Here is a 26,332-nt window from a genome sequence, read left to right on the forward strand (position 1 = left end):
AAGGGTATGCGCCACCGTACGTAAAGGCCCTTGAATGTAAGAATCAGTATTCCGTAATCCGCCACATGACCCTTTTTGGGTAACTGGTAAGCTAGAACCTGCAATAGGTATCTGGTTTACCTCACTAAAGTTTTTCAGAAATAGCAGCCACTTGAGAGGGTCGAGCGAGCCCATGGCTGAGTAGTCTTACCACATGCAAAAATACCAAGAAAGAATACTATATAAACACACAAAACAAAGAAAAAAAGGAAAAAAATAGCAAAATACACATGCCCTTAAAGTGATGAAAATATATTTAAGTTGAGAATAAAATAATAATTTTGAATGGCGACTTTGGGTTGCCACATTTAAAAAATGTATGTATATTATCATTGGGGGAAAAATAAATAAATAAATAAATAAATAAAAGCAAACAACGACGTTGATGTGCAACAGCTTCTCAGCATATAAAGAATAAATATATGCTGACTAAAAACATTCCCAATTCCTGTTGTTACATGTTACAAATTCTTAGAATTTTAAGTACCATAGTTCCGTGTGGTTGCGCGAAATCCACACGGAACATGTTTTTATTGTTCATATCGGCAATCAAATTTTGTTTCACTCAAACGAAAACAACCCGCAGAAACGAAAACAAAAGTAAAATAAAATTAAAATGTAAAATTAAAAAAAATATATCAATTTATTGCTTAGAAAATATAAAACATGCAAAATTGCAAGCGTATAATTAACAACTTTTATTTAAGTAAGATTAAATTTAAAATGTTCAGAAATATATTCAATTAATTCAGTTCTCACTTCGCATCAAGGCAAAAATACATAACACCTCAAAATATCTTCGTTAAAAATTTAAAAATATAGAAAAAAAAAAAAAAAAAAAAAAAAAAAACACCATTAAAACAATTTAAAAAACAATTTTTACAATTAAAATTAGAGCTTCTACGCAAAAACAAGCAGTTCCGCCAGCAGGCAAGAAGGCAGATTTTTCGGTGCGCAAAACTAAGTTTCCTTTTCGTCCCCCTAGGCAAAAAGACACTGAAGGTGCAGAAACTGACTTCATTCACTGGTCTGTCAGTTTCAAATATGGCTGCTATGGTTTAAAAAAAAACTTAGGCTTAGCCGCACTTAAACAACTCTTTGATAATTCTACAACTATTGCATGCAGATTAACTAAAGGCATAAAACCTTAACCAGACATACTAGCAACATAGTTCAATAATTTTTAATGAAAAAATGCCCAATTTACCAACATGTAAGAATTTAAAACAAACTGAGCTCTCCGAGCCGAGTAATAGAGTTGCAACCAAAAAGGGAAGTGCACATCTACGTTATAGCAGTCCTATATACAAAATTTCAACGTTCTAAGGGTACACGTTTTTGAGTTATGCGAGATACATACGTACTTACGTACAGACGTGACGAAAAAAATCTCTTCTGAATCCATTTTAAATCAATTTTATTAATGCATTTTGAGAAAAAAACAATCCTTTATTTAGTCCTTACGTACAGATATCACCCCAAAACATCGTTAAATTGCATTCGATAACGGTGAAAATGGATATTTTTGTTGAAATATCATACCCGGAATTTTTCGTCATTACAATATTTCCTTTACTTCGCACGAGGAAGTAAAATCTTTCATTTACTTGGAATAAACTGAAACTGTAACTAAATTCTAAATTAGTATTAATAACAGAGATATTATAACCTTGTGTTGAGAAATTATCTAGCTACACCTTTCTTAATTTAACATCAATAACGCAATCTTCACTTTTCTCATGCTTGCTTCTATTTTAGTTAAGTGTCATCTACTGCCTCTCCCCCCTTTTTTTTCTGTCTTCACCTACGTAAAACGTAAACTTGTAATTATAGAATATCGTAGAGAAGGCATTAATTGTAATTATATAATTATGGCATCATTTCTATGCTTGTGTATGGCTTTATTATGTTTTAGTCAATAAATTATGCAAAAGATAAAATAGATCCACGACTACGTATGACTACTTGTTCAGAAAAATAATCACCAGAAAAATCATAAGCTTCAGTTGTCTTTTACTAGAACAGACCAATTTTAAATTTTCATCATTATATACTCCATCTCTCTCTCTCTATATATATATATATATACAGGGTGTATCAATACAGCGGTAACAAACTTTCAGGAGACATAGAGTACTTCTAGGTGATGGGAAATCACATAGCAATGCGGGGTCCGAAACGCTTTCCTGGCGCGGTAGTGTCAACAGAAAAGTCAAAAAAGAAAGGACACGAACGGGGTGAGTAAACATGTTTATTATTCGGAGTGCAACAAAAACAAAGAAACAAACAAACAAAACAAAACAAAAAAACAAAGACAGGTAACGATCAACAAGGAAGGTGTTGGAAATTATGACTCGGACGTGATGCAGGAACCGTGCGTCATGCATCTTCCATGCTGATTTTTTCAAGTCTCCTGCTTAAAAAAAAATCCTAATGACTCTAAAAGTTTAAGAAATAAGAAAAAGGCACTAGCTTGTCATTATTTATTCTTAAGTTTCGTCCCACTTGGCTAATTTCTTCTGAAAACTTAGCAAGTTAAAGTAAACTACTTATAAAGATTAATTAAACATGTTAGAATCATTTGAAAAAAAAAAATATCAAGCTAAGAATTTAAGATTTAGCCATGAATACATTTGAGTTACAGTATATGACCAAAGAAAATGTCTTACAGGCATCAATTTTAGATTTTCGGATAAAAAATAAATATAAATCTGAATTGTTTTATTTTTGGAGGTTTTGATAAATAATTAATGGGAGTAATTTAAAATATTTTTTTTATTTTGTTACTAAAATTTTCAATTTCCATTTAAAAAAAAAAATTCTGGCCGTTAGCTGTTTTCAGTCCGTCAGCTGTTGCCGTGCATAAGGCCCGCATGAAACCTGAGTTTGAGACCATTGCTATAAAGCATTTTGGACACCTATGCAAATGACGATATCTGCGGTCCTAAGGTACGACAAGGAATCCGCCGGTACATATCGTGTAGAAAACAGCATCGGCTTTAGTCGCATGCAAGACGCCTCGCAGTTCGGAGCTCTCTGATTTCGAGAAAGGTATAATTATCCGGTATCACAAATGTGGCCGATCCTTAAGGGACATATCTAGCGATCTGAAGTACTCAAAATCGACAGTGGCCTATGTGATTAAGAAGTCGAAGGTGAGCGGTGATTGTCGGAATGTACCCCGAGTCAGCAGACCAACGAAACTGGGAGATAGAGACCGACGAGTGCTGTCCAGAGAAATTCGGAAGAACCGCACCCAACCGATGGCCCTCATCCGCGAGGAGTTTCAACAGGCATCCGGGAGTATTGTTTCAATGAATACCATCCGTGAGGAAGCACATCTGCTTGGTTTTCATGGTCGTGCTGCTGCCCATAAGCCTTTGATCACAAAGTCCAACCGCGCTGCTCGGTTAATGTGGTGCAAAGCATATCGAAATTGGACCGTAGATCAGTGGAAACGGATTCTTTGGAGTGACGAATCAAGGTTCACCCTTCACCGTTCGGATGGCAGGGTCTGGGTCTGGCGTCTACCTGGAGAACGTCTCCTGCCAGAATGCATTGTGCCAACAGTTAAGTTCGGCGGAGGTGGAATTATGGTCTGGGGGTGTTTCTCCTGTTATGGGCTGGGACCCTTGGTCCCCATTCATGGTAAGCTCAACTCCGATGCCTACTGCACTATTTTATATGACAATGTGCTTCCTACGTTGTGGCAGTTTTACGGGTTGGACCCCTGTTGCTTTCAGGACGACAATGCCAATTGTCATGTTTCGACGTTAACCAAGGCTTGGTATGGTGCCAATGGAGTTCATCGAATGGATTGGCCTGCCCAGAGTCCAGACCTGAACCCTATCGAGAACCTCTGGGACGAGTTGCATCGCCGAATTCAAGGGTGCATTACCCGTGCAAAATCGGTTAAGGGACTTCTATGTGTTCTCCAAGCCGACTATTCTACCAACTATTGATTTTGAATAAAGTTAGTTTTTCTTTTCTATCACAGGTGTCCAAATACTTATTGGTAGTCAATGTATAGCGAAATAAGCTTTTTTTTTTTTACACATTTAAAATATTTTTGTTTAGAAATTGTTAAATGTTTTGCTAGGTTTGAAGTTAGTGAAAATGTGCTAGACTTTGCACTTGGGATTCACTGAAAATAACACAAATCATACAAACTTTGCTTACTATTATATAAGTGATATATTACAATTTTTAAAAATATTTGTATTCAGTTCGAGTGAGGAAAACAGCATTAATCTGGAAACTATTCACAAGCAAAAAATACTACAGAAGCGCGAAGTATAAGGTTTCGAAGTAAAATGATGAGTGATAAATTATCTAACAATCTGACAATGCGTTGTAATTTGAAGAGACTCCGTTAGAGAAGTCCCGAAATTTCTTAAACATGTTATAGCCACCAAAATCTGAGATGGCATATATTAATTTCTAACATTTCGGAAATAGGTTCTCTTCTGGCGTATGACCAAAATGAAACTGCTTTAAAAATACGTACGGAGTCAATACATCAAATATTAATTTTAAGATTTCGTGGTTGTTTGATTTGCCAAAAAACTGAAACCAGTTGACCGGTTGACAAGAATAAAATAGTTAATTACATTGGATCTCTGTGACAAACAACGTTTTTAGAGTTTTTGAACATTCAAAATAATTTAAAACCTAATATTACTATACTTCATATAAAATATTTACATTCGGTTCTTTGTTGACAAATATTTTTAGCCCAAAGGGCTATTAATTTCGTTTTGGCATTTTGCGTCGATTCACTTTTCAAGCTGTTGCCACCAACTATTAAAGCCATGCATTATATTTAAAGAAATTAAATAATGAAGAATCTATAATTAATCTTAATAATATTTAAAGAAATTAAATAATGATTTCTCGCATTGTGATAAAACAACGGTACCTAGAGCCATCCAATTTTGAATAACGTAATCCCCTACCCGAATATGGGCATCTGGAAGCCTTAATTTGGAATTTGTTTTAATATCTATTTCATATTTTGTAAAGCGTTTATGACTTTTTGATTAAGAAACTCAGCGATTTTAAAGCGAGAAATGGCAACACTGTACGAACCCCTCCTAAAAAAAACATTTTAATCTCCAGCGGCGCGAGACTGTGTATCCGAAATTCTAAAGATAAGCTCATTTTAAAATTATTTTGCAATATTGCTGTTAAATTGAATTTTACTGTTTAAGTGCGAAGAACATCATATTTAACCCTTTGTTGCATACAAATAATCTAGAGAAGTTATACGAAAATGTTTGTATTTTTTCTGCTTAAAATAACCTTAGTAATAATAAAAAAAAATAGTTTTATTCAAATTTTGTTTTAACTAATTGCTACAGTTTGTTCACTACAGTGGACAGCATGCATATACGTACATGCATACAAATCTCTTCCCAATGATTTACGGTCATTGCATTTGAAATCATTTCCTGCCTTGTTTGCAGTGATCATTACCATCTTCTAAATGGTAAATCTACAACTGACATGTGCATACATATCCCCCAAAATACCTTCATTTCGTCGATTGTGATGGAATTCATTTTGTTACGATTTTGTAACCTGTACCTATTGGATTGAAATGTCAAATGTTCTAGAAATTCCTTGCCAAACATAAACATTTCCAGTGGTGTTTTGGCTTGATAAGCAGTCCATTTGGGTTTCAATTCACTCTTTTCGGTAGATCTTTTTCTACCCACTCCACAATTTTCTCAAACTGACATTTAAAATAAAATGTCTAAAATGACTTATTATGAATAAAAAATGGCAGTATAGTAAGCAATATTATATAATGTTTACTATGAGAAATTGTATTAACTTGGAAACAGAAGTAGCAGCCCATTTTCCAAAAAGCAATGCTTTATTTAGTGATGCCATACAGCCATCTATGATCGACAGTTTAAAGTTCTAATAATGTAGAATGAATAAACACAGGAATGGAATCTGTTAAGGCATTTACAGAAGAATAAACAAATTTAAACTGTTATCTACTGGAGTGGACATGATGCAACAAAGGGTTAATAAGTAAAGGTAACACAGAAAACGTTCAAAAAAGGCCCCTTTGGGCGTAATGTAAAAAAAAAAAATCTTTCAGATTTTTAATTAGTTTTTTTTTTTTTTTTTTTTCCGAGACATTTATTAATCTGTAGCATTTATTTTTACAGAATTATTTTTACAGAATTTTATTGTTACAGAACAACGAAAACAACAATTTCTCGAAAAAGACGGCAAGCGCCGCAGCTACACCACGATTTTTTTTCTCGTCAAATAACGAGCCCATCCTAACTGAAAACACCACTTCCCCTACCGACCAAGTGGCTCCGATCGCTTACGCGCGCCCCTTTTTCTCTTCTCTTCCCCTCATGCGCAATGGAGTTGAACGAAATCCGCAATTCTACTTCGGACCCGCGCGCGGGAAATCTCAAAAAGCCCGCGAATCTCTCACCTCGACGCACCTGTCTTCACGTCGCTGTTGTTGCTCCTCGTTCTTCCCGATGTTGCGCTCTTGGTTCGTCGCTCTGAGGTCCTACCCGGCCGTCCTGGGTGTGCTGTTGGCGGCGGTGGCCCCTCTGGTGCTGTCGTCTGCTGCTCTAGCGAAAAATTCCGTGAAGGTAAACGACAAACTTTTCAAGTCCTCATCGCTCCTGAAGATACTCTACCCAAAAGGGGTAAGTGAATAATTAATAATTACTCAGCAGAAGTATCTTAATTTGCAGGATTTTGAATCGGCAATTCTGGAATTTTTAAAATTAGATCATCAGTGTTTATCTTGGTTTAGTTTAGTATCAGAGTTTATCTCGGTAACACATGTTTAACTTATTTCCCGATTTAACGAATTTTTTCTGTGTTTCGAACAAAAGTTAAACAAAAAAAAGTTTAACAAACATTTTAACAGGATTTAACAAATTCACAAAAGTACTGAAGTTTTTATACCACTTTTACCTGAAAAGTGTATAAATTGGATAACCACATTTAAATCACATGTGAAGCTTATTCATGTGTACAGTAAGACCCGCTTAACGCGGGGGATACGTTCCATCGAAGTAGAGCGTAATGCGAAACAGCGCTAAGCCAGGCTATCTTAACATGTAAATAATGGGGTTAGGGGAAGACGGATAAAAAATGGTTAGGCATTAAATTTAATAATGTTTTTTTAATAAAAATAAAATCAAACATTTATTTCTTAGAAAAATAAAAACAATATAAACGCATATACTTTTAAAAACAAATAAAATTCTCAGTCAGATCATTCAGTCTATTCTCGGTTTCCAATTTTCTGCCTTTTTGTCAAGAAGACATTATGATAGATTGGCTTAATGGCATATTGCGTTCAATTTCGTCGTCAATCCATATAGAGAGTCGTTTTTCCATTTCCTCTATAATGTTATTTCTAGAACGGGTAATTCTAGTTGCAGAGCTTGACGTAGTTGCAGTTGCCGATGACAGTATTTTTTCTTTATTCTTAAGAATTGTCCTTATTGTTGAAGTTGCCAAAATCAATGCAGCACTAATTTGAGATTGACGTTCACCATAATCTAATCTTCTAATCACTTGCATTTGAGTTTCCAGTGAAATGCTTTTCTGGTTGCTTTCTTTTCTTGTTTTTTATTATCACCCATGATAAAAACTAAAGATCATAATATTTGTCACTGTATTAATCGTTATAGTATTATACAAACTTACAATAATGTCAACAAATGTTGTTTCAAATGATAAAAATGCGTCCACAAAGCAAGAAACACAACTACACTGTTTCGGATATGTTATTTGGAAACCTAGCGCTGCGCACAATTTCGGAGAATCCCCGGGTTGAAATAAAAGAGCGCTAAACCGAAACAGCGCTAAACGAAACAGCGTTAAGCGGGGTCTTACTGTATATTGCGTTATTTCCCGATTTAACGAATTCTTTCTGTGTTTCGAACAAAAATTTAAACAAAAAAAGTTTAACAAATATTTTATTCCATTATCAAAAGTACCGGAGTTCTTATAGTACTTTTTCCTGAAAAGTGTATGAATTGAATAATCACATGTGAAGCTTATTTAAGTGCATGTATGTAGCGTTATTCTGTCTTCGAACTTAAAGGAACTTAAAGGAGCTTAAGGAGTTATCCTGTCTTCAGACTTAAAAGGAATTTAAGGCGTTATCCTAGCTTCAAACTTTTCTTACCAAAATCTACGAGTCATTAACCATTTCTGCGTATTTCTTCTTAAATGATCTTGTAGGGTTCTTAACTCTTTTTGTCTAAGATGAACGTCGAGGAACTCAGTGAACTATGTAGCGACTTATCGCTGAGTTCCTAACACCTAAGACGTAGACTCGAGAGGCTTTAGTTACCCTTTTATTCACTCAAATAAGAATAACAGTCGGCCCCTTCTCGGGCTTAAAGGAAGCCTCTACTTGGACCTTGAGTCAGAATGAGAAATAAGAAACTAAACTAAAACTATCTAAACGAGACTTAGCCGAAGCTAGACACAATTATTTAAGTTGACCCATAAACTAGCCGACGAATATCAAAAGGCACGTAATAGTACGGCCGAGCGTAACAGCTTCTAGAGGGACTTAGCCCGAAGGCAAACACGCGCTACTAACGATTCCTAGCACTCTCTGTCGAAGTTAGTTGAACCTTCCTTAAATACTACTTCTAACTCATTTGTATTCAATGCCATTCTAAAAACTCATTCTGGTAATAAGGAGTTGTAAGTTGTAAACAAGAATTGATAAAATGGATAGTTGATTAAAATAAACTGTTATAAAATTAAAATATAGCTTAGAATCTGTAAAACATTATTAGCAAGACGAATATTGGAAGTATATGGCAACAAAATCTCGCACTGTGATATTGAAACTCAAGAGTACATAATACTCTGATTTTTGAAAACTGAGTTAAAAAAAAGCACTTGTAGTCAGGGCTAGGGAGTCAGTAGGGAAATGACCGACTCCGACTCCTGGAAGCAAATTATTTATATTAGTATTTATTATGAAATGGAAAACTGGCATTATTTATTTCTGAGAAGCAGTATAGCTTCGGCAAGATCTTCTTTGTTGGAGAGCCATAGATCAGATGTGATAAACTTCAGAGCTGAGGAGTCTTTCTACAGTAACTTTAGGAAGAGCTTTTACTGTTAGGGATACTTCTTTTAACTTTTTGGGATAGATTTTGATAAGTTATAAAAGCGATGTCTTGCAAATGCAATCATATATATCTATTTCTTCATAGGCCGTGCAGAAATCTTGTTTGTATTTTTTCATTTTTATATCTTGGGTATATTATCTTTATCTTATCTTTATATTATCTTTGAGTACTTATCTTTATCTCTTGAGTAAAGGCTCTTGGTTTTTTTTAAATTTTCATTCGCTTTGCCTCAGCCTTTTCAATATTATCCAAAAATATTTCCCAGAATCTAATTCATCAACGGAAAAGGATGATAGAGGCTCAATTGCAATATCTGCAGTTTGACTGTCCTGATTCGAATTCTCCAATTGTTCTGAGAATAATTTCATTCTTAATGAAAGTTCATAGATGGCTTTCTTTGCCTTTTTAATTGGTTCGTCATCCAAGAAAATTCCGTGTTTCGGATCTCCATATATTGAACCCAACAAGATCTCATTGTCTAGCAAACTAGTTTCTCTTTTCTTTATTGAAGAAATGATTCCTTTTGCAATAAACTCTCCACTTCAGAAAGAACAAACATCCCATTCTCGCCTCCTGTCAATTCTTCAGATTGCAGCTTTTTTGTGGCTATATATGTTATAGAAAGAAGAGTTTCCAATTGTGCAAGATCATTCCACAGTCTTTCTGTTAATGAAACATTAGGGTTATTTACAAACAGTTCTTAATTCTAAAAACCTCGTTATGATCAAATATGTACTTCCTTATCGCGTTGCTCGATCGATAATTGCTCCTTTTTCTGCTCGCTTCCTAAGAATGGCATCAATTTTAGGACTTGCTGCTTACCTAAATTTAGCAGTGAGATTTGTAACTAAATGAATCAGTTTAATCACTAATGGCAAATATCACATCCATCCTCCTCCCTTATATTTATTTATTAATAGGTCAATAAAATAGAAAATAACTATTTATTAATGTATACAGTTCATAAATAAAAATAATAACTCAGGTTGTCATAGATTATTTTTCAATTCATTTTAATTTCGTTTCAAATTCAAAGTGTCCAACGAAAACTGGAGTCGGAGTCGACCTGTTTTTAGCGACTCCAACTCCGAATCCTTTTACCCGAAAATCTGCCCGACTCCGACTCCACAGCCCTGCTTGTAGTTTGACATTGATTTTGAACAAAACTCTCTATTTTTCTAGGATGATCAGACTCAGATCCCCCTTTTTGGGGGAGGCAAGGGGGGAAGAATTAAGCCGTCTCTCTCTTTTTTTTTTTATTAATTTGAAATTCTTTACTAATTCAGAAGTCAAACAACAAAAATCAGCGTTATATTCACAAAATTTTCACAGGACTAGTTTCGATGGTTTTACCGAACCATCATCTTCAGCTGCAAAACCGCAAATGAACAAGATAGGAAATAATGATTAGATAAGATAAGGAAGCCTGGACAAGAATAAGCAAGTGGCGCCATCTGTTGGCGAAACCAGAACTAAAACATAATTTCTCTAAAAGCCGAAGGCAAATTTGGATTGGAATTAGGATCGTTAACTAGAACAGAAAGATTTTTATGAATGTGAAATGCCTCTAGAAAATCCAGTTCTCCAATGGAAGATGTTTTTTGAATAATTTTGGCAGCAGAAAAATTGAAAGTGTGATTTTCGGACCAACAATGTTGAGCAACAGAAGACTTCTGTGTTTCCTTTTTTCTAACATATGCCTCATGTTCTTTGACGCGAAATTTTAAGGCTCTCTTAGTTTGGCCAATGTAAATTAAACCGCACTGGCAAGGAATCCTATAAATACCCCAGGAATTCATATCCGGAATGGGGTCCTTGAGTATAGAAGTTGGAATTTTATTGATGGGAGAGTAAACAACCCGAAAGTTAAATTTCTGCAAAATATGAGCAACTTTATAGCTAATTGATGGAAGGACGGGAATGACAACAGAATTTTTATAATCTCCTAAAATAAGAGTGTGGCTTTTAGTGTGTTGAGATGAGAATTTTTTAACTGCTTGATTAATAATGTTGGGTGAAAAGCCCCTGTCAATAGCTATTGCTTTTAAATAATTTAGTTCTTCATCAAGGGCTAGTTTGGAGGAGCAAACTTGAAGAGCACGGAAAACATAGGAATAAAATGAAGCTAACTTTTGTTTAGTCGGATGACATGATTTAAAGTGTGGTGGAAGGCAAACCGATGAAGGTTTACGGTAAACTGTAGTACTGAAGTTGGATGTGTTACGTGTGACCAGAATGTCGAGAAACGGAAGAGAATTGCAAGTCTCAAGTTCAAAAGTGAACTGAATAGCAGGATCAATAGAATTCATTGTTGAAAGAACTCTATTTAAATCATCTTTATTACCTTCAAACAGGGTAAAAGTATCGTCTACGTAGCGGAACCATGCCGGGAAGTTTAAAGTTTCAAACAATTTTGATTCATAATAATGCATGTAGATATCAGCCAGGATGGGACTGAGGGGGCATCCCATGGCTAATCCCTCAGTTTGCTTGTAATATTTATTTTGGAAAACAAAATGTGTTTGTTTCAAACAGAGTTGAGTGAGAGAAATTAGCTCCTCAATTTCGATGCAAGAGAAATGAAATTCGCGAAGTCTGGTTTCTAGACATCTTAATGCACCCTCCACTGGGACATTGGTGAATAATGATTTTACATCAAAAGAAACCATGAGTAAATTACGAGGAGAAATGTTTTTAACCTTTTTTACAAACTCTATTGAATTTTTTATGTGTAAATGTTATTGTCTAATAGAGTGGAAAATCTAGAAACTAAATATTTAGCTAATGGATACGAGGCAGTACCTAAATTTGATACAATAGGGCGGAAAGGAATACCACTTTTATGAATTTTGGGAAGAGCATATAATCTGGCACAATTCGCAACAGATGGGATAAGCGAATGTTTTAAGTTGCTTGAAATGATTTGCGAAGATTTGATCGCAGTTTTTATTTTGGATAAGTCCGAAGGTGAAGGATCTTTTCACCCAACATTATTAATCAAGCAGTTAAAAAATTCTCATCTCAACACACTAAAAGCCACACTCTTATTTTAGGAGATTATAAAAATTCTGTTGTCATTCCCGTCCTTCCATCAATTAGCTATAAAGTTGCTCATATTTTGCAGAAATTTAACTTTCGGGTTGTTTACTCTCCCATCAATAAAATTCCAACTTCTATACTCAAGGACCCCATTCCGGATATGAATTCCTGGGGTATTTATAGGATTCCTTGCCAGTGCGGTTTAATTTACATTGGCCAAACTAAGAGAGCCTTAAAATTTCGCGTCAAAGAACATGAGGCATATGTTAGAAAAAAGGAAACACAGAAGTCTTCTGTTGCTCAACATTGTTGGTCCGAAAATCACACTTTCAATTTTTCTGCTGCCAAAATTATTCAAAAAACATCTTCCATTGGAGAACTGGATTTTCTAGAGGCATTTCACATTCATAAAAATCTTTCTGTTCTAGTTAACGATCCTAATTCCAATCCAAATTTGCCTTCGGCTTTTAGAGAAATTATGTTTTAGTTCTGGTTTCGCCAACAGATGGCGCCACTTGCTTATTCTTGTCCAGGCTTCCTTATCTTATCTAATCATTATTTCCTATCTTGTTCATTTGCGGTTTTGCAGCTGAAGATGATGGTTCGGTAAAACCATCGAAACTAGTCCTGTGAAAATTTTGTGAATATAACGCTGATTTTTGTTGTTTGACTTCTGAATTAGTATTTGTTCGGCGTGTTATTGTGTCTTAATTGAAATTCTTTGTTTATGCTCTGCAGTTTTGTTCTATTAAATCGTTATTTCGCTTTGAGTGTGTTTTTTTAGTTTGTGTAGTTTCAAACGTTTTATAGATTAACCTTTTTGCTCGCAAAATTTTTTTTTGTTCCTGAAGAAGTCTTGTGTTCCTTCTCGGTGGAAATGTATAGAGTTTTATTCAAAATCTCTGTCAAACTAAGGCAGCTTTGATATTTAATTTTAAATTGTACTCTGACATGTTTTTCCTCCGATGCGATGATTTTCATCAGACGTTTGAGAACTGAATAACATCAAGCGCTATCAGTAATTAATTTTAGAAAGTTTATTTTTATTACGAAGTGTTAATCGAATGCGATGTATCACATGTCATAAACTGTTGATGCTAGTTATAGAATTTGACGGTACAATATAACACTGAAGCCTTGTTGATGTCCGGGGACGACTTATCATAGAGTCTGGAAACTAGCAATCGCAAGGGGCTCTTCGTTTAAGGGCCCCCAAATACCCCATGCCTTCTGCTTTAAAACGAGGGGACCCCAAAAGTTCAGATGATGTAAGCCCACATCTTCGTAAACCATCAATAAAATTCTTCTTTTCGGGTTTAATATTCGATTGGCTGTTCTTCTGTTCTTTTGTTATGAATAATTTGGTTGAGCTATCTGAAAACACTTATGAGGTATTTCTCTCGCTTTCCTAGCGTGCCTTCGTGGTGTAATGGTTCTGCACACTGACCTGGTATTTCAGAGGTCCGTGGTTCGATTCCCGGCGAAGGCGATTGCTCATTTTTCATCTTGCCTTCTTCCAAAAATACCTAATGTCTCTACAGTGGCGCCCAAACGAAAAAGTGTTGGATAATGATAGGCGATTGGGTCCTCTAAAATCTCCAGTCGCCCTTTAAAAGGAGGAGTATATAAGGTATTTCTCCCGCCTCCCTGGCGTGCCTTCGTCGTGTAGTGGTTTTGCACGCTGGGCCGGTATTCCAGAGGCCCGTGGTTCAATTCCCGGCGAAGGCGATTGGTCATTTTTCATCTCTCCAGCTTCCAAAAACTCCTAATCTCTCTACAGGGGCGCCCGAACTAAAAGGGTAGTGGATGATGATTTCTCCCCACCCTGCATGTGGCTATTGGGTCCCCTAAAAACCCCAGTCGCCCTTTAAGAGGAGGAGTATGTAAGGTATTTCTCCCGCCTTCCTGACGTGCCTTCGTGGTGTAGTGGTTCTGCACGCTGGGCTCAACACAGCGTAAGGTAATAATTTAAGAAGTCATTTTGTTTGCCTTCTTAACAATTTTTTCTACAAGCATTACTTGATACCATAAATGTCACAAATTAAATAGATTACTAAAATCTTGTAATGGGTCGATTGTAAAATTTTTTATTCTTGTGTCCGCCATTTAGAATACAGGTTGTGATGAAATTTTGTAGTAAACTGTAGATCGCAAGTCTCTCTGTTGTTTTTCTTAAAATTTGTTCAAACGATAACATATATTCTTAATAACTTCAAATTTTTCTGTTTGAGCAGAAACAAGCACCGGAGCTTCAAATTATTTAATTCAAATTTTTTAATTCTTTTGGAGTTCTCAATTTAATTCAACAGCACAACAGCAGAAAGCAGTTTAATCAATTGGTAAAGGTAAATATTGTTTCAATTTTGGAAGAACAGCCAAGTACTTTAAAGATTTATTATCAAATTAAATCTTAAAAAAAAAAAAAAAAAAAAAAAAAAAAAAGATGGGGAAACAAAAATCTGAAAGCTTTCAGAATTTATATTACGCCCAAAGGGGCGTTTTTTTTAATGCTCTGTGTGTTACCTTTATTTATTAAATATCATGTCCTTCGCACTTAAACCACAGAATTCAATTCAACAGCAATATCTCAAAATATTTAAAAGGGAATATCTTTAGAATTTCTGATACGCAGTCGCGCGCGCTGGAGATAATCCCCCCCCTACAGTGTTTCCATTGCTCGCTTTGAAATCGTCGAGTTTGTTAAACAAAAATTCCTTAAAATGTTACAAAATATGAAATCGATAATAAAACAAATTCCGAATTCCAAATTTGGGCTTCCAGATGCCCATATTCGGGTGGAGACATACTTTATTCAAAATTGCATGGCTCTAGGTACCGTTGTTTTATCACAATACGAGAAACATACATACATTTATGCAGATTCTTTATTATTTAATTGCTTTTAATATAATACAGGGCTCTAATATTGGGTGGCAACAATTTAAAAAGTGATTTGCCGTTTATTGTGAATCAACGTAAAATGCTAAAACGAAATTAGTAGCTCTTCTGGGCAAATTGTCCCTTTAGGCTATATATATATATATATTTAGATTGCAACCTTTTTTATAAGGAATGGGGGGGGGTGGTGAGAGTTCCAGTGGATGTTTTAACAAAGCGAGATTAATGTAACAGCCAAAAATAAATTTCTAGGTGTTAAAAAAAGTGAGAGGCTTTTCCTGCAAGCATTTTGCGGTTAGAGAAGCCAGAAAGAACACTTGGAGAGAAAATTGATTTCTCGTTTCAATGCTTTGCGGTTACGAAGGAAACAAACAATTAGCCTTAAAAATGGCGCTGTTTTTGTTTTTATGTGATTCTTTGTAACTGCAGTAGGCAGTTAAAGAAGAGCGGAAATAGGTTATTTTGGCCTTTTCGTTTTCCTTTTTTTCTTTTTCTTTTCTTTTCTTTTTTTTTTTTTTTAACACTTTGGTACTTAATTTTTTATCTGGATTTACTCAACCACGTTATTTTCGTTGCATAAATTGGTCACGTGACTTAAAAGTTAGATATATATGTAGCAGCATTATTTTAGCGCCAAAAGTGCATTTAATTCAAATTATTATATTTAAGCCAAAAAACACATTAGCAAAATTAATAAATAAAAAAATATCTGAAAGCTTTTTTTTTCTTTTGAGAACATACAGACTCCCCGTGCACCACATATGTACAACACGGGGCTTACAGAAGTAAGTTAATTAGAACATTAAAGGTTACATGTATAAATAAACATTAAAAATTACATGCATAAATAAAGCGAACAAAAGCAGAGAACAGCAGTCTGGACTTCACGAAAACAGATAAGTTCACTGGCCAAGTCACTCCGAACATTTTCAAATCGTTCTGTAAGCATAATCTAGGGCCATCAAATGTAGGGCACGAGAAAATCAAATGTTCCACACCCTGAGGAACTCTTTTTGAACATTCACATAAATTGTTTGATCGTAGATTAAAACGAAACAGATAACTTGCAAATTTACCGTGACCAGATAAAAACTGAGACACTTTAAAATTTAACGAAAGGAAAGACTCGGAATTCAGTAGATTTTATATTACGCCCAAAAGGGCGTTTTTTTCAGTGGGAATTGAAAGAGTGGTACAGATATTCAAAGTCATTTCACGCAAAATACCGTGAAGCATTATAACGTCTTTCCGTTGCTACACTACCAACATAATATCAGTAAGAAATGTAAAGAAACCTCGCACATAAAATATCCGTGCTTGAAGGTGCACGAGATGTTAATGTTACAGGAACGCTTTGAAAATCGTTTAATTTGTTAATAAAAAAATCGTCAATGTTTTACAAAATGTTAAATATCAATCAATATCCAAATGCACATATTCGAATGGAGGACTAGGTTTTTCAAAAATTGATGTTTCTAGGTACTGTTATTTTTTCACAATTCGAGAAGCATATACATACATTCATGCAAATTCTTCATTATTTAATTTCTTTAAATATAATGCAGGGCTCTAATAATGGGTGGCAACCATTAGAAAAGTGATTCAGACCTTTTATAGTGAACCCACGCAAAATGCCGAAACGAAATTAATAGCCCTTTTGGGCTAACGCTCATTTGGGCTAAAAACTGTATACGTACGTCGCAAGACAATTATTTAGGCCTCTGTAAGTTGTCGTTTGATCGATTATAGGAAAAGAATTAAAGTCTTTTTGATTCAGGAAAGGGATGCCTTCGTGGAGGACTTTCTATAGCATTTGGCTTTTATTCACATTACACATGCAGTAAAACACGAAATTGCGTAGTCGATTTCGCATCCAAGAGACAGAATGTCAGAACAAGTATTCTTTCAACGGAATTTGAAATGTAAAAAGTAATGCCATTGCATCAGTTTAATTGCACAAGGACTGTGCTGCTAACTACGTTAAAATTAAGGTGAATTAATATCTACAATGTGCCGCTCAGACGGTATGGGACTTGGGACCCTTTATACTATATTTTAATATTATATTTATACTATATTTTAATTTTTGGGGCCCCCAAGAAAGTGGGGCTTAGCTTGTGTAAGCTTATACATAAATCCTGCACTATGGATGAAATATTATGCTAAAAAACCGGTTCCTTCAAGCTTATTTCTGAATTCCAGGCTTGTACCCACTAGTGAATCTTTTATACTCTTTCCAAAAAAAAAAAAAAAAAAAAAAAAAATTATTACACATATTGAATTTTTTAGCTAGCAAATATTCAAGTATTTTCAGAATGGACTGCCCATAGCCAATGCAATACTTTCATTGACAAATGCATGAAATGTGAACCCCTGAGGAGAAGCAGCAAGAATTCTTAGCCTAAAAAGCTTTTTTAAATCACTTGACCCAAATTGCACCGGCTGTAAACCAGTTTCTAATCAAGAACACGCGTTCAAAAGGCGTAGTAAAACTCGCCGCACAATGTTATTATGAATAAGCGCGCCATTACTCCGTAGCCCATTGATAAAGTTGGAAAGAAGAAGGAAACGGTCACGCCTCAATGACGGTACTTAGTATCACGTGTCACGCCTGCCTTTTCCTCCTTGATTTCTTCCCCCCTCCCCATTTTCAGCTACGAACAAGGCGGCCGCGATGTTTTTCTCTTTACGAACAAAGTGGTCTCGAGTGTTATTACGCTAAAAAAAAAGTTATAAAAAAATCACGATTTTTTTTTGGTTAACTCAGTGTAATTTTTTTTTGATAATCGTTTCCTTTTTGTATTTTTTTCTTCTTAGTTTTTTTAAATAAAAAATTACTATTTTTTTTGGTTAGCTTTTAACGTAAAAAAAAGTTTTTTTCTCTTCCCAAATGCATGTTTTACAAGTCTGCAGCGGAAATTTTCGAATTTTTAGCGGCGCTCTGATTTTTTTTTTTTACATTCCAAGGGTATTTATTACTCACGCGCTTTGGCAAAAACTGCCATTCCAAAAGACATAAGTTTTTAATTTAATTTCCATGCTACTTGGCAAAGAGCCAGTTTTTAAAGCGATGAAGTGTCTCAGAGCTCAAAATGTGAATTCGTTATTCACATTATTTTAACGAATTTTTAAGTTTCATTAGCCCAAAGTGATATCTACCCCAAAGGGCTATTAATCTCGTTTTGGCATTTTGTGTCGATTCACTAATAAACGGCAAATCACTTTTAAGATTGTTGCCACCAAATATTAGAGCCCTGTAATATATTTAAAGAAATTAAATAATAAAGAATCTACATGAATGCATGTATGTCTTTTGCATTACGATAAAAGAACGGTACCTAGAGCCATCCAGTTTTGAATAACGTACGCCTCCACCCTCATATGGGCAAAAGGAAACCCAAATTTGGAATTTGTTTTATTATCTCTTTCATAGTTTGTAAAGCCTTTATGAGTTTTTGATTAAGAAACTCAACGACTTCAAAGCGAGCAATGGCAACACTTTAAGGGGGGGGGGAGAAATATTATCTCCAGCGCGCGATATTGTGTATCGGAAATTCTAAAGATATGCTCTTTTAAATATTTTGTGATATTGCTGTTGAATTTAATTGCGAAAAACATGATATTTAATGAATAAAGGTACCACACAAAACGTTAAAAACGTAATGTAAAATCTGAAAGCATTCAGATTTTGTTTTGTTTTGTTTTTGCTTTTATAAAATACTTTCATAATTATTCATTATTTGCCTTACTGACATTTTTTGAATTACTGGCTTTGCCTTATTATTATTTTTGCAGTTACTCACTAAATGAGCTAAATTACCTTTTATTTTCACCGGCCTTGCGTTACCTACGTTGAATAAAAATGAAGCAGTTCGGGAGAGAGAGAGAGAGAGAGAGAGAAAAAAAAAAAAAAAAAAAAAAAAAAAAAGAGAAAGAGAGAGAGGGGAGGAATCCCGAGAAGAAATATTCAGTAGGAAGGTTAGAGTTGAATTCCATCTTATTTGTCATCATAGTTCCTTTTGCTCTCAGAAATGGTCGCGTCGTTGTTTACGAAGAGCTTGCCATATGCATACGTCTTAAAGATTTTGTAATATTGATTATTTTGCAATGCGAGGGGGGGATAACGTGTCAACGTTAAAACGTCCTTGAATGTTAAAATAGCTTCGCCGTCAACGAGTCTTGCTGCGTCTTCAATATTCTAATTACCATCGAAGAGAAATTAAACTACGGATAATTTAACTTTCAGCAGTACAGACTGTTAATTTCGCAGAAATAGATAAGCTGCAAAAATGTGAATTTATATTTGATCAAGCCTATATATAATGCTCTTTTCTTTTTAAAGCGGATTTTCTTCCCTTCGTGGTTACTAAAATGTAAAACATTAAAATTTACAAAATGAACATTGATATTGTATATTTGTAGAACCCAACACACCTAACCAAATAAGTTGGTCTTATAGTGATAAGAGAATGCTTTGGTCTTATAGTCATAACAGGATACGTTGGTCTTATAGTCATAACAGGACGTTGGTCTTATAGTCATAACAGGATACTTTTGGTCTTACAGTTGTAAAGTCATTTGGTTAATTGGAAGCAGGAAAGATGAAAAATATGCAACCGCCTTCGCCGGGAATCGAACCACGAACCTCTGAAATACCGGTTCAGTGTGCTGACCACTACACCACGAAGGAAGGCTAGGGAAGTGGGAGAAATACCTTATACAGTCATAACAGAATACATTGGTCTTATAGTCATAACAAGTTAGGTTGGTCTTATAATAGTCATAACAGGATACTTTGGACTTTTAAAAAGCGGATTGTCCAAACGTCGACCTACAACCGTCCTTGGACTTTGAAAAGCTGTTCAAGAGGAGAATGGGATAAATACTTCTTCCGATATTAGAGTGTTTCTTCCCTTCATGTTTGGAAATTACGGTGTAGAAAGATAGTGTAGAATAAGGGTTATCAAACAGAACATTTATGACACAACAATTTTACGTCATATATTCTGTACTTTATTTTCGGAACTGGCGTGGGTAACTTGAAATTATGAAATGGGTCACTCGGTGACCCGCGGGTCATAGGTTGCCAAGGCCTGTCCTAAACGTAGGTTAGTGGTTGCCCATGTTTGCCCAAGGGGTTATCACATCTAGCGACGGTTCCTGCTGGTAGTACTGGTTTAAACGGGAGATTCCTAGAAGAAGCAGCTCAGCTGGAAACGAAGTCCTGCCTGGCTATTGAAACGATGTACCGGCTACGCGGCATTTTTTGAAACCTCACCGAAAATGTTTCGTTTGCAGCTCTGTCCCGTGTAGAGATCAACCAATCAGACGAAAAATCTGCTTCTGAAGGATCATGTGATCCCAACCTGAGAGATAATCGATTACTGTATTTCTCCCGCCTTCGTGGTGTAGTGTTTCTGCACGCTGGGCCGGTATTCCAGAGGTCCGTGGTTCGATTCCCGGCGAAGGCGTTGCGCATTTTTCATCACTCCTGCTTCCAAAAAATACCTAATGTCTCTACAACTGTTTAGTATTCAAGTCTGTTTAGTAAGTAAAAATGGTAACCTAGATATTTCGTGGAAATGTGCGGATTCTGAGAGTTATCCCTTTCGACGTCCAGTCCCGCGTAGCGGAAACATATGTGATTGGGATTTAAGATTCAGAGACAGTGCATTTTTCCATATAAAGGCTTTCTAACGTGTATATTTTCACATGAAGCTTTTCCATCGTGAATCTTTCCACGTAAAGCGTTCTACATGTACACAAAAAGAGACATGAAAGTTGGAAAATGTTAAATTTATCGCATGGCGATAGAGCTTTTGAATCCAAGATATTTAATAGGTTTAGTGTTCTAGAAACTTTCCCCCCACCCAATACCTAGAGAGTAGCCCCGAACTAATTTGTTATGGTTGGTATATTTATCTTTCTTTCGCTTCTGTTTGCCACCTGATTGTTTCCATGCAAATTGACGAGTAGCGCCTGAAACGTGGTTGTGCATTTTAATTAACTCCGAGAACACTTGCAGCAACAAGTTGCCTTACAACTTCCGTCAGATACAGATCACCTCTGTTGCCTGTTAGGTTTTGGTAAATGAAGCTGTAGATTTGTCCTTCAGATAAGTGTGATCACCGTCGAAAGATAAAAGTCATTTAAAGCTAGCTGATTCGAGATCGTTCAATTCTTTTTTTTGTTTAATATGCAATCATGCTGCGAACAATATGAGTATACTGAATAGATTATTCTTTTATCATGCGGGCAGTGCTAAATACGCTATTAATTGACGGATATTTATGGCAAACAATTTTATTGTCATCATAATAAGCTAATGCGTTCTACGATTCATTGAAACGTCTAGACAATAGAGTTGCGCTTTAAACAGTAATTCTTAAAGGAAGTAACTGGGCTAATGAACTAAATTTTGTAGTATAATATATTAATTCATGTCTTCCAGCTATTTTGTTTTATGCTGATTGTCTGACTACCAAATAATTAAGATTCCGCGTTGTGTGAGCTAGAAATGTTATATGTCAAATCTCGATACAAATTCAGTGTTGCAACTGATTTAAAAAAAAATGCCCCTCTCCCAAAAAAGAATCTAAAAGCTTTCAGATTTTATATTGCTCCAAAAGATTTTTCTTTTCTTTTCTTTCTTTTTTTTTTTTTTTTTTAAAGTTTTGTGTGTTACCTTTATTTATTAAATATCATGTTCTTCGCATTTAAACCATAAAATTCAGTTCAATAGCAATACCACAAAATAATTTAAAAATAGCATGTCCAGAAAATGTCCATGTCCATGTCTATCCATAAAACCCCTGAAGCTACAGAGGCAGAGTAACATGGATTGAGTGTAAACAAAGTTTGTGTGTGCCTTCTTATATTTTTTAAGAATTTGGTTTGACAACATATGCATTTTCCCCCATTTTTTGATAATTCATTCTTAAAGCATTTTTGGGACTCTTAGGATATTTTGAAATATTTCTAGTAATAAAATTAAATTCTTATAATGGGGAAAAAAAAAAAAAAAAAATGTTATCCTTGAAAAAAATACTGTCTCAACTCCTATGAACTCATTTTTACTAAGCAGGCATAGCCAATCTACAAAAACTAATCCTGTTTATCACGACAGGCATTTACCACAAGCTATGGGTGTCACATCTAGGAATTTTTCCATACCGGCATTTCTTAGCTCTTTTAAGACATTTTGTGCATGCTCAGTTCCGTAAGATTATAAGCAGAGGGTAGAAAGCTATTCCACTGAAATAGTCTTCGAATTATACACCCACAGCTGTGTGCAATAGGTTTTTCTCCCTTGATAAAATCCCCTTTATTTGATTTTTTTGCTCAGTTAGTGTAGTCCGTTGGTGGTAAGCTGGAAAATGACCTTGGATCTTCCCACTTTTAAAAAAATCTGATGTGTGCACGACCTGACTTGTACGGAATATTAAATTATGTGCATTTTTTCCTGCATTTCATTTAAACTTATTTCCTCGAATTTCGTTAAAGATAGATTTCTCATTCAATTAATTCTCACTGCGCATCAAAGCAATTAAAAATTGAAAGATATAGAGAAACATAAAACACCAAATAGAGTTAAAACAATTAAAAATAAATTTTCCAATTAAACCTACATTTTCTACGCAAAAACAAGCAATTCGGCCAGCAGCTAGAAGGCTTTTCGGTGCACAAAACTGAAAGTTTTCTTTTGGTCCCACTCGGCAAAAAGACACTGAAGGTGCAGAAAGTCTTAATTCACTATCCTGCTAAGTTTCAAACGAAACAAAGATTGCTGCTATGGTTAAAAAAAAAAAAAAATAGGCTTAGCCGTATTTAATTTAATAACTTTTAAATTGTTTGTAATTCTACAACTGTTGCATGCAGATTAACTAAAAGTTAAATACCGTAATCGGAAGATAGGAATAACTTAATTAAATCATTTTTAAAACAAAAAATGAACAATTTAATAATATAGAAAAATAAAAAAAAAATTGAGCTCACTGAGCCGAGTTACAGAGTGGGTATATATATATATACACTGGTGTGCAAAAATTAAGGACTAGACGGTTTTTTCAATATAACTTTGTACAAAAGCTTTCCAAATCAACACATTTAATACCGTAAGATCCCCAATACGTAAGGACATGAGTAATGTAAGCAACACTTACTAAGAGAGAAATAAGATGGATAAAAAGAAGCTTTATTGAAAAAGTAGCATGGAGCGCAATGCGACTGAAGGCCGAAACATCCCTGTGATGGGTGTCCAGCAAGAAACATCCGGTTTTTAATAGGGGATATGATCTCCCCTGACTGCTAGGCAGGTTTCACAGCGTCTGCCCATGCTGAGAATGAGGGTGTCAATGAGTTGTTGAGGTATTGCTGCCCATTCGTCTTGCAGCGCCAATCGAAGCTCCGGAATCGTTACTGGTGGTAAGGTACGAGCTGCCAAACGTCTGCCTAGAAACTCCCATACATGCTCGATGGGATTGAGATCCGGAGATCGTACCGACCAATCCATACGTTCAATATCCTCACTCTCTAACAGCTGTTCGGCAGCTACTGTGCGATGACATGGTGCATTGTCGTCCATGAAAAGGAATTGCAGACCCATAGCGCCTCTAAAAAGACGCCCATATGCAAGAAGAATATCGTTACAAAAACGGGTCCCGTTGACTGAACCTGCGTCGAAGATGTGAAGGTCTGAGCGACTACCAAGCATGATGCCTCCCCAAACGAGAACACCGCCACCTTCATACCTGTCCCTTTCAATGATGTTCGAGGGATGATTGCGGCTTCCCCGCTCTCTCCAGATGAGTATGCGATGAGAATCGTTACTCAGATTGAATCTGCTCTCATCTGTAAAGAGTACTCGTCCCCATTCATTGTCTCTCTAATTCCAGTGTTCCCGGCACCACAGAGAACGCCTTCTCCGATGGGCAGGCGTTAGAGGTACACACCTTACAGGGCGTCGTGCAAACAGACCACCACCGTGCAGTCTTCTGGCCACGGTGAAACGCGATATCGGTCGTTCAGTCGCCTGTGTCGTGTGTCTAGCAATTTCTCCCGCTGTCTGCCGCCTGTTTCTTCTGGCCTATAAGGCAATATACCGGTCATCTGCGGGTGTGGTTCCTCGTGGACGACCACTACTAAACCCTCGGATAGCTGTTCCTGTAGTTTGAAATTGTCTGCAAAGTCGTGAAACGATGCTGTGAGCAATTCCGAACTCTGCAGCCACACTTGTGACACTGCGGCCTTCCTCCAACTTCCCAATGATTCGACCTCGGATAAAAGCATCCAGATGTCGTCTAACAGATTGATTATTCGCCATTTTTCGCTGAGGCAGCAACTCGGTGTGATTTTAACTGCTATACGGCGTGCAATCTCTTTGCCAGAAATACTGATCTTACACCGAAAACATGCTTTATACTACTCAGACACTCCCCCATTACGTCTACCTGCATATCTATCTGCGCATGTGCTACCGTACATCACCTTACTTAATCTCCTGATTGGTCTTTCTGTCCGCTCTGTCTCTTCGTTCAGCTGATGTGCTAATTTTTCGACTTCGTCCTTAATTTTTGCACACCAGTGTATATAAATATATAAACTTAAAGCATCTAAATTAATTAGTAAATTTAAATAAAATCAAGGCAGTTCTATAATATGATAATTGCTCCCGTGTATAAGAGTTATAACATAATATCAGAACTAATTGAATTAAACAGGGAATTCATACTTTTGGTGCGGCTGATTACAACCAAAATAATAGGTACACAACTATATGTTATAGCATATATAACATATAGTTGTATAGGCTATAGCCATATATACAAAATTTCAACGTTCTCAGATTATTCGTTTTTGAGTTATGCGAGATACATACATACGTACGTACAGACACCGCAAAAAAATCTCTTCTGAATCTCCATTTTTAAATCAATTTTATAATTCGTTTGGAGGGAAAAGGAGTTCTTTATTCTGTGCTTACGTACAGATGTCACGCAAAAACATCGCTAAATTGCATTCAATAGCGGTGAAAATAGATATTTTCGTTGAAATATGATACCCTGAATTTTTCGTGATTACGATACTTCCTTTACTCTGTGCAATGAAGTAAAAAGCACTATCGAGCGTACTTAAAATTCAAGTAACAGATATGTGTAGTTATTGTTGTTACCAATCTCGCTTGTCTGCTTATGATCAGCAACCCACGGCAGGAGTCAAATGTGCCTGTCGTTGGCAAGAGCCTTCAGCAACATGTAGGTAACAGCCCGATTTGAACTCAGTTCCGCCCTATCCCCCAAGTTTTGACAGATATCTCTCCAGGAGACGGGTCCGGCTATCTCTTCTCCCCTCTTTCCCTACCACTAACCTCTAAAGAAGATTTTCGGCTCTCCGGATATTAGTGCCCCATGCCACACAGACACTATACACTATCTTCTGCAAGATTCGAGTACATAGTTACATAAGTTACATACACTATCTTCGGCAAGATTCGAACCCGGGCCCTTCGGTATGGCAGTCATAGTCACTAAGGATTATCCCAGTTGGGCGGCATGTGTAAATGCTTCTGGGTTTAATGCATTTACCAATGCTTGTTAATTTCATAATATTTATGTTATTAGACCAAAGGGCTATTAATTTCGTTTTGGCATTTTGCGTCGATTCATTTTCTGCGTTGATTTACTTTTCAAACTGTTGCCACCAAATATTATCGCATTGTGTTATACTTAAATAAACTAAATAATGAAGAATCTGTCTAAATGTGTGCATGTTTCTCGCATTGTGATAAAACAACGGTACCTACAGCGATCGAATTTTGAATAACGTAATTCTCCAACGAATATATACGAGCATCTGGAAGCCCTAATTTGGAATTTGTTTTATTATCTAGTTCATATTTTGTAAAGCATTTATGAGTTTTTGATTAAAAAACTCGTTACGTCCAAAGCTTTTTTTTTTTTTTTTTAATAACGTTTTGTGTGTTATCTTTATTTATTAAATATCATGTTCTTTGCATTTAAACCATAAAATTCAGTTCAATAGCAATGTCGCAAAATAATTTTAAAATGAGCGTATTTTTTAAATTTCCGATGCATAGCTCCGTGTACTGGAGATAAAAAGTTCCCCCCCCCCCCCCCCGCGTAGAGTGTTGTCATTGCTCGCTTTGAAATCCTTGAGTTTGTTAATCAAAACTTCGTTAAAGTTTT

The 26,332-nt window shown here is 35.8% G+C and overlaps 1 protein-coding gene across 1 annotated transcript in view; it reads left to right on the forward strand.

The window, feature by feature from the left end:
• The first annotated feature begins 6,457 nt into the window (after positions 1-6,457).
• LOC118187543 (protein giant-lens-like) overlaps positions 6,458-26,332 on the forward strand; it is an 85,880-nt gene continuing 66,005 nt past the window's right edge. Inside the window, exon 1 of the mRNA XM_035357786.2 lies at positions 6,458-6,725. Coding sequence (XP_035213677.1) covers positions 6,552-6,725 — 174 coding nt within the window. The 5' untranslated portion in view covers positions 6,458-6,551. The remainder of the gene's footprint in view (positions 6,726-26,332) is intronic.

This window comes from Stegodyphus dumicola, chromosome 6, assembly GCF_044657685.1.
Source record: "Stegodyphus dumicola isolate Sdum_Otavi_A_Nest chromosome 6, ASM4465768v1".
Lineage (NCBI taxonomy): Eukaryota > Metazoa > Arthropoda > Arachnida > Araneae > Eresidae > Stegodyphus > Stegodyphus dumicola.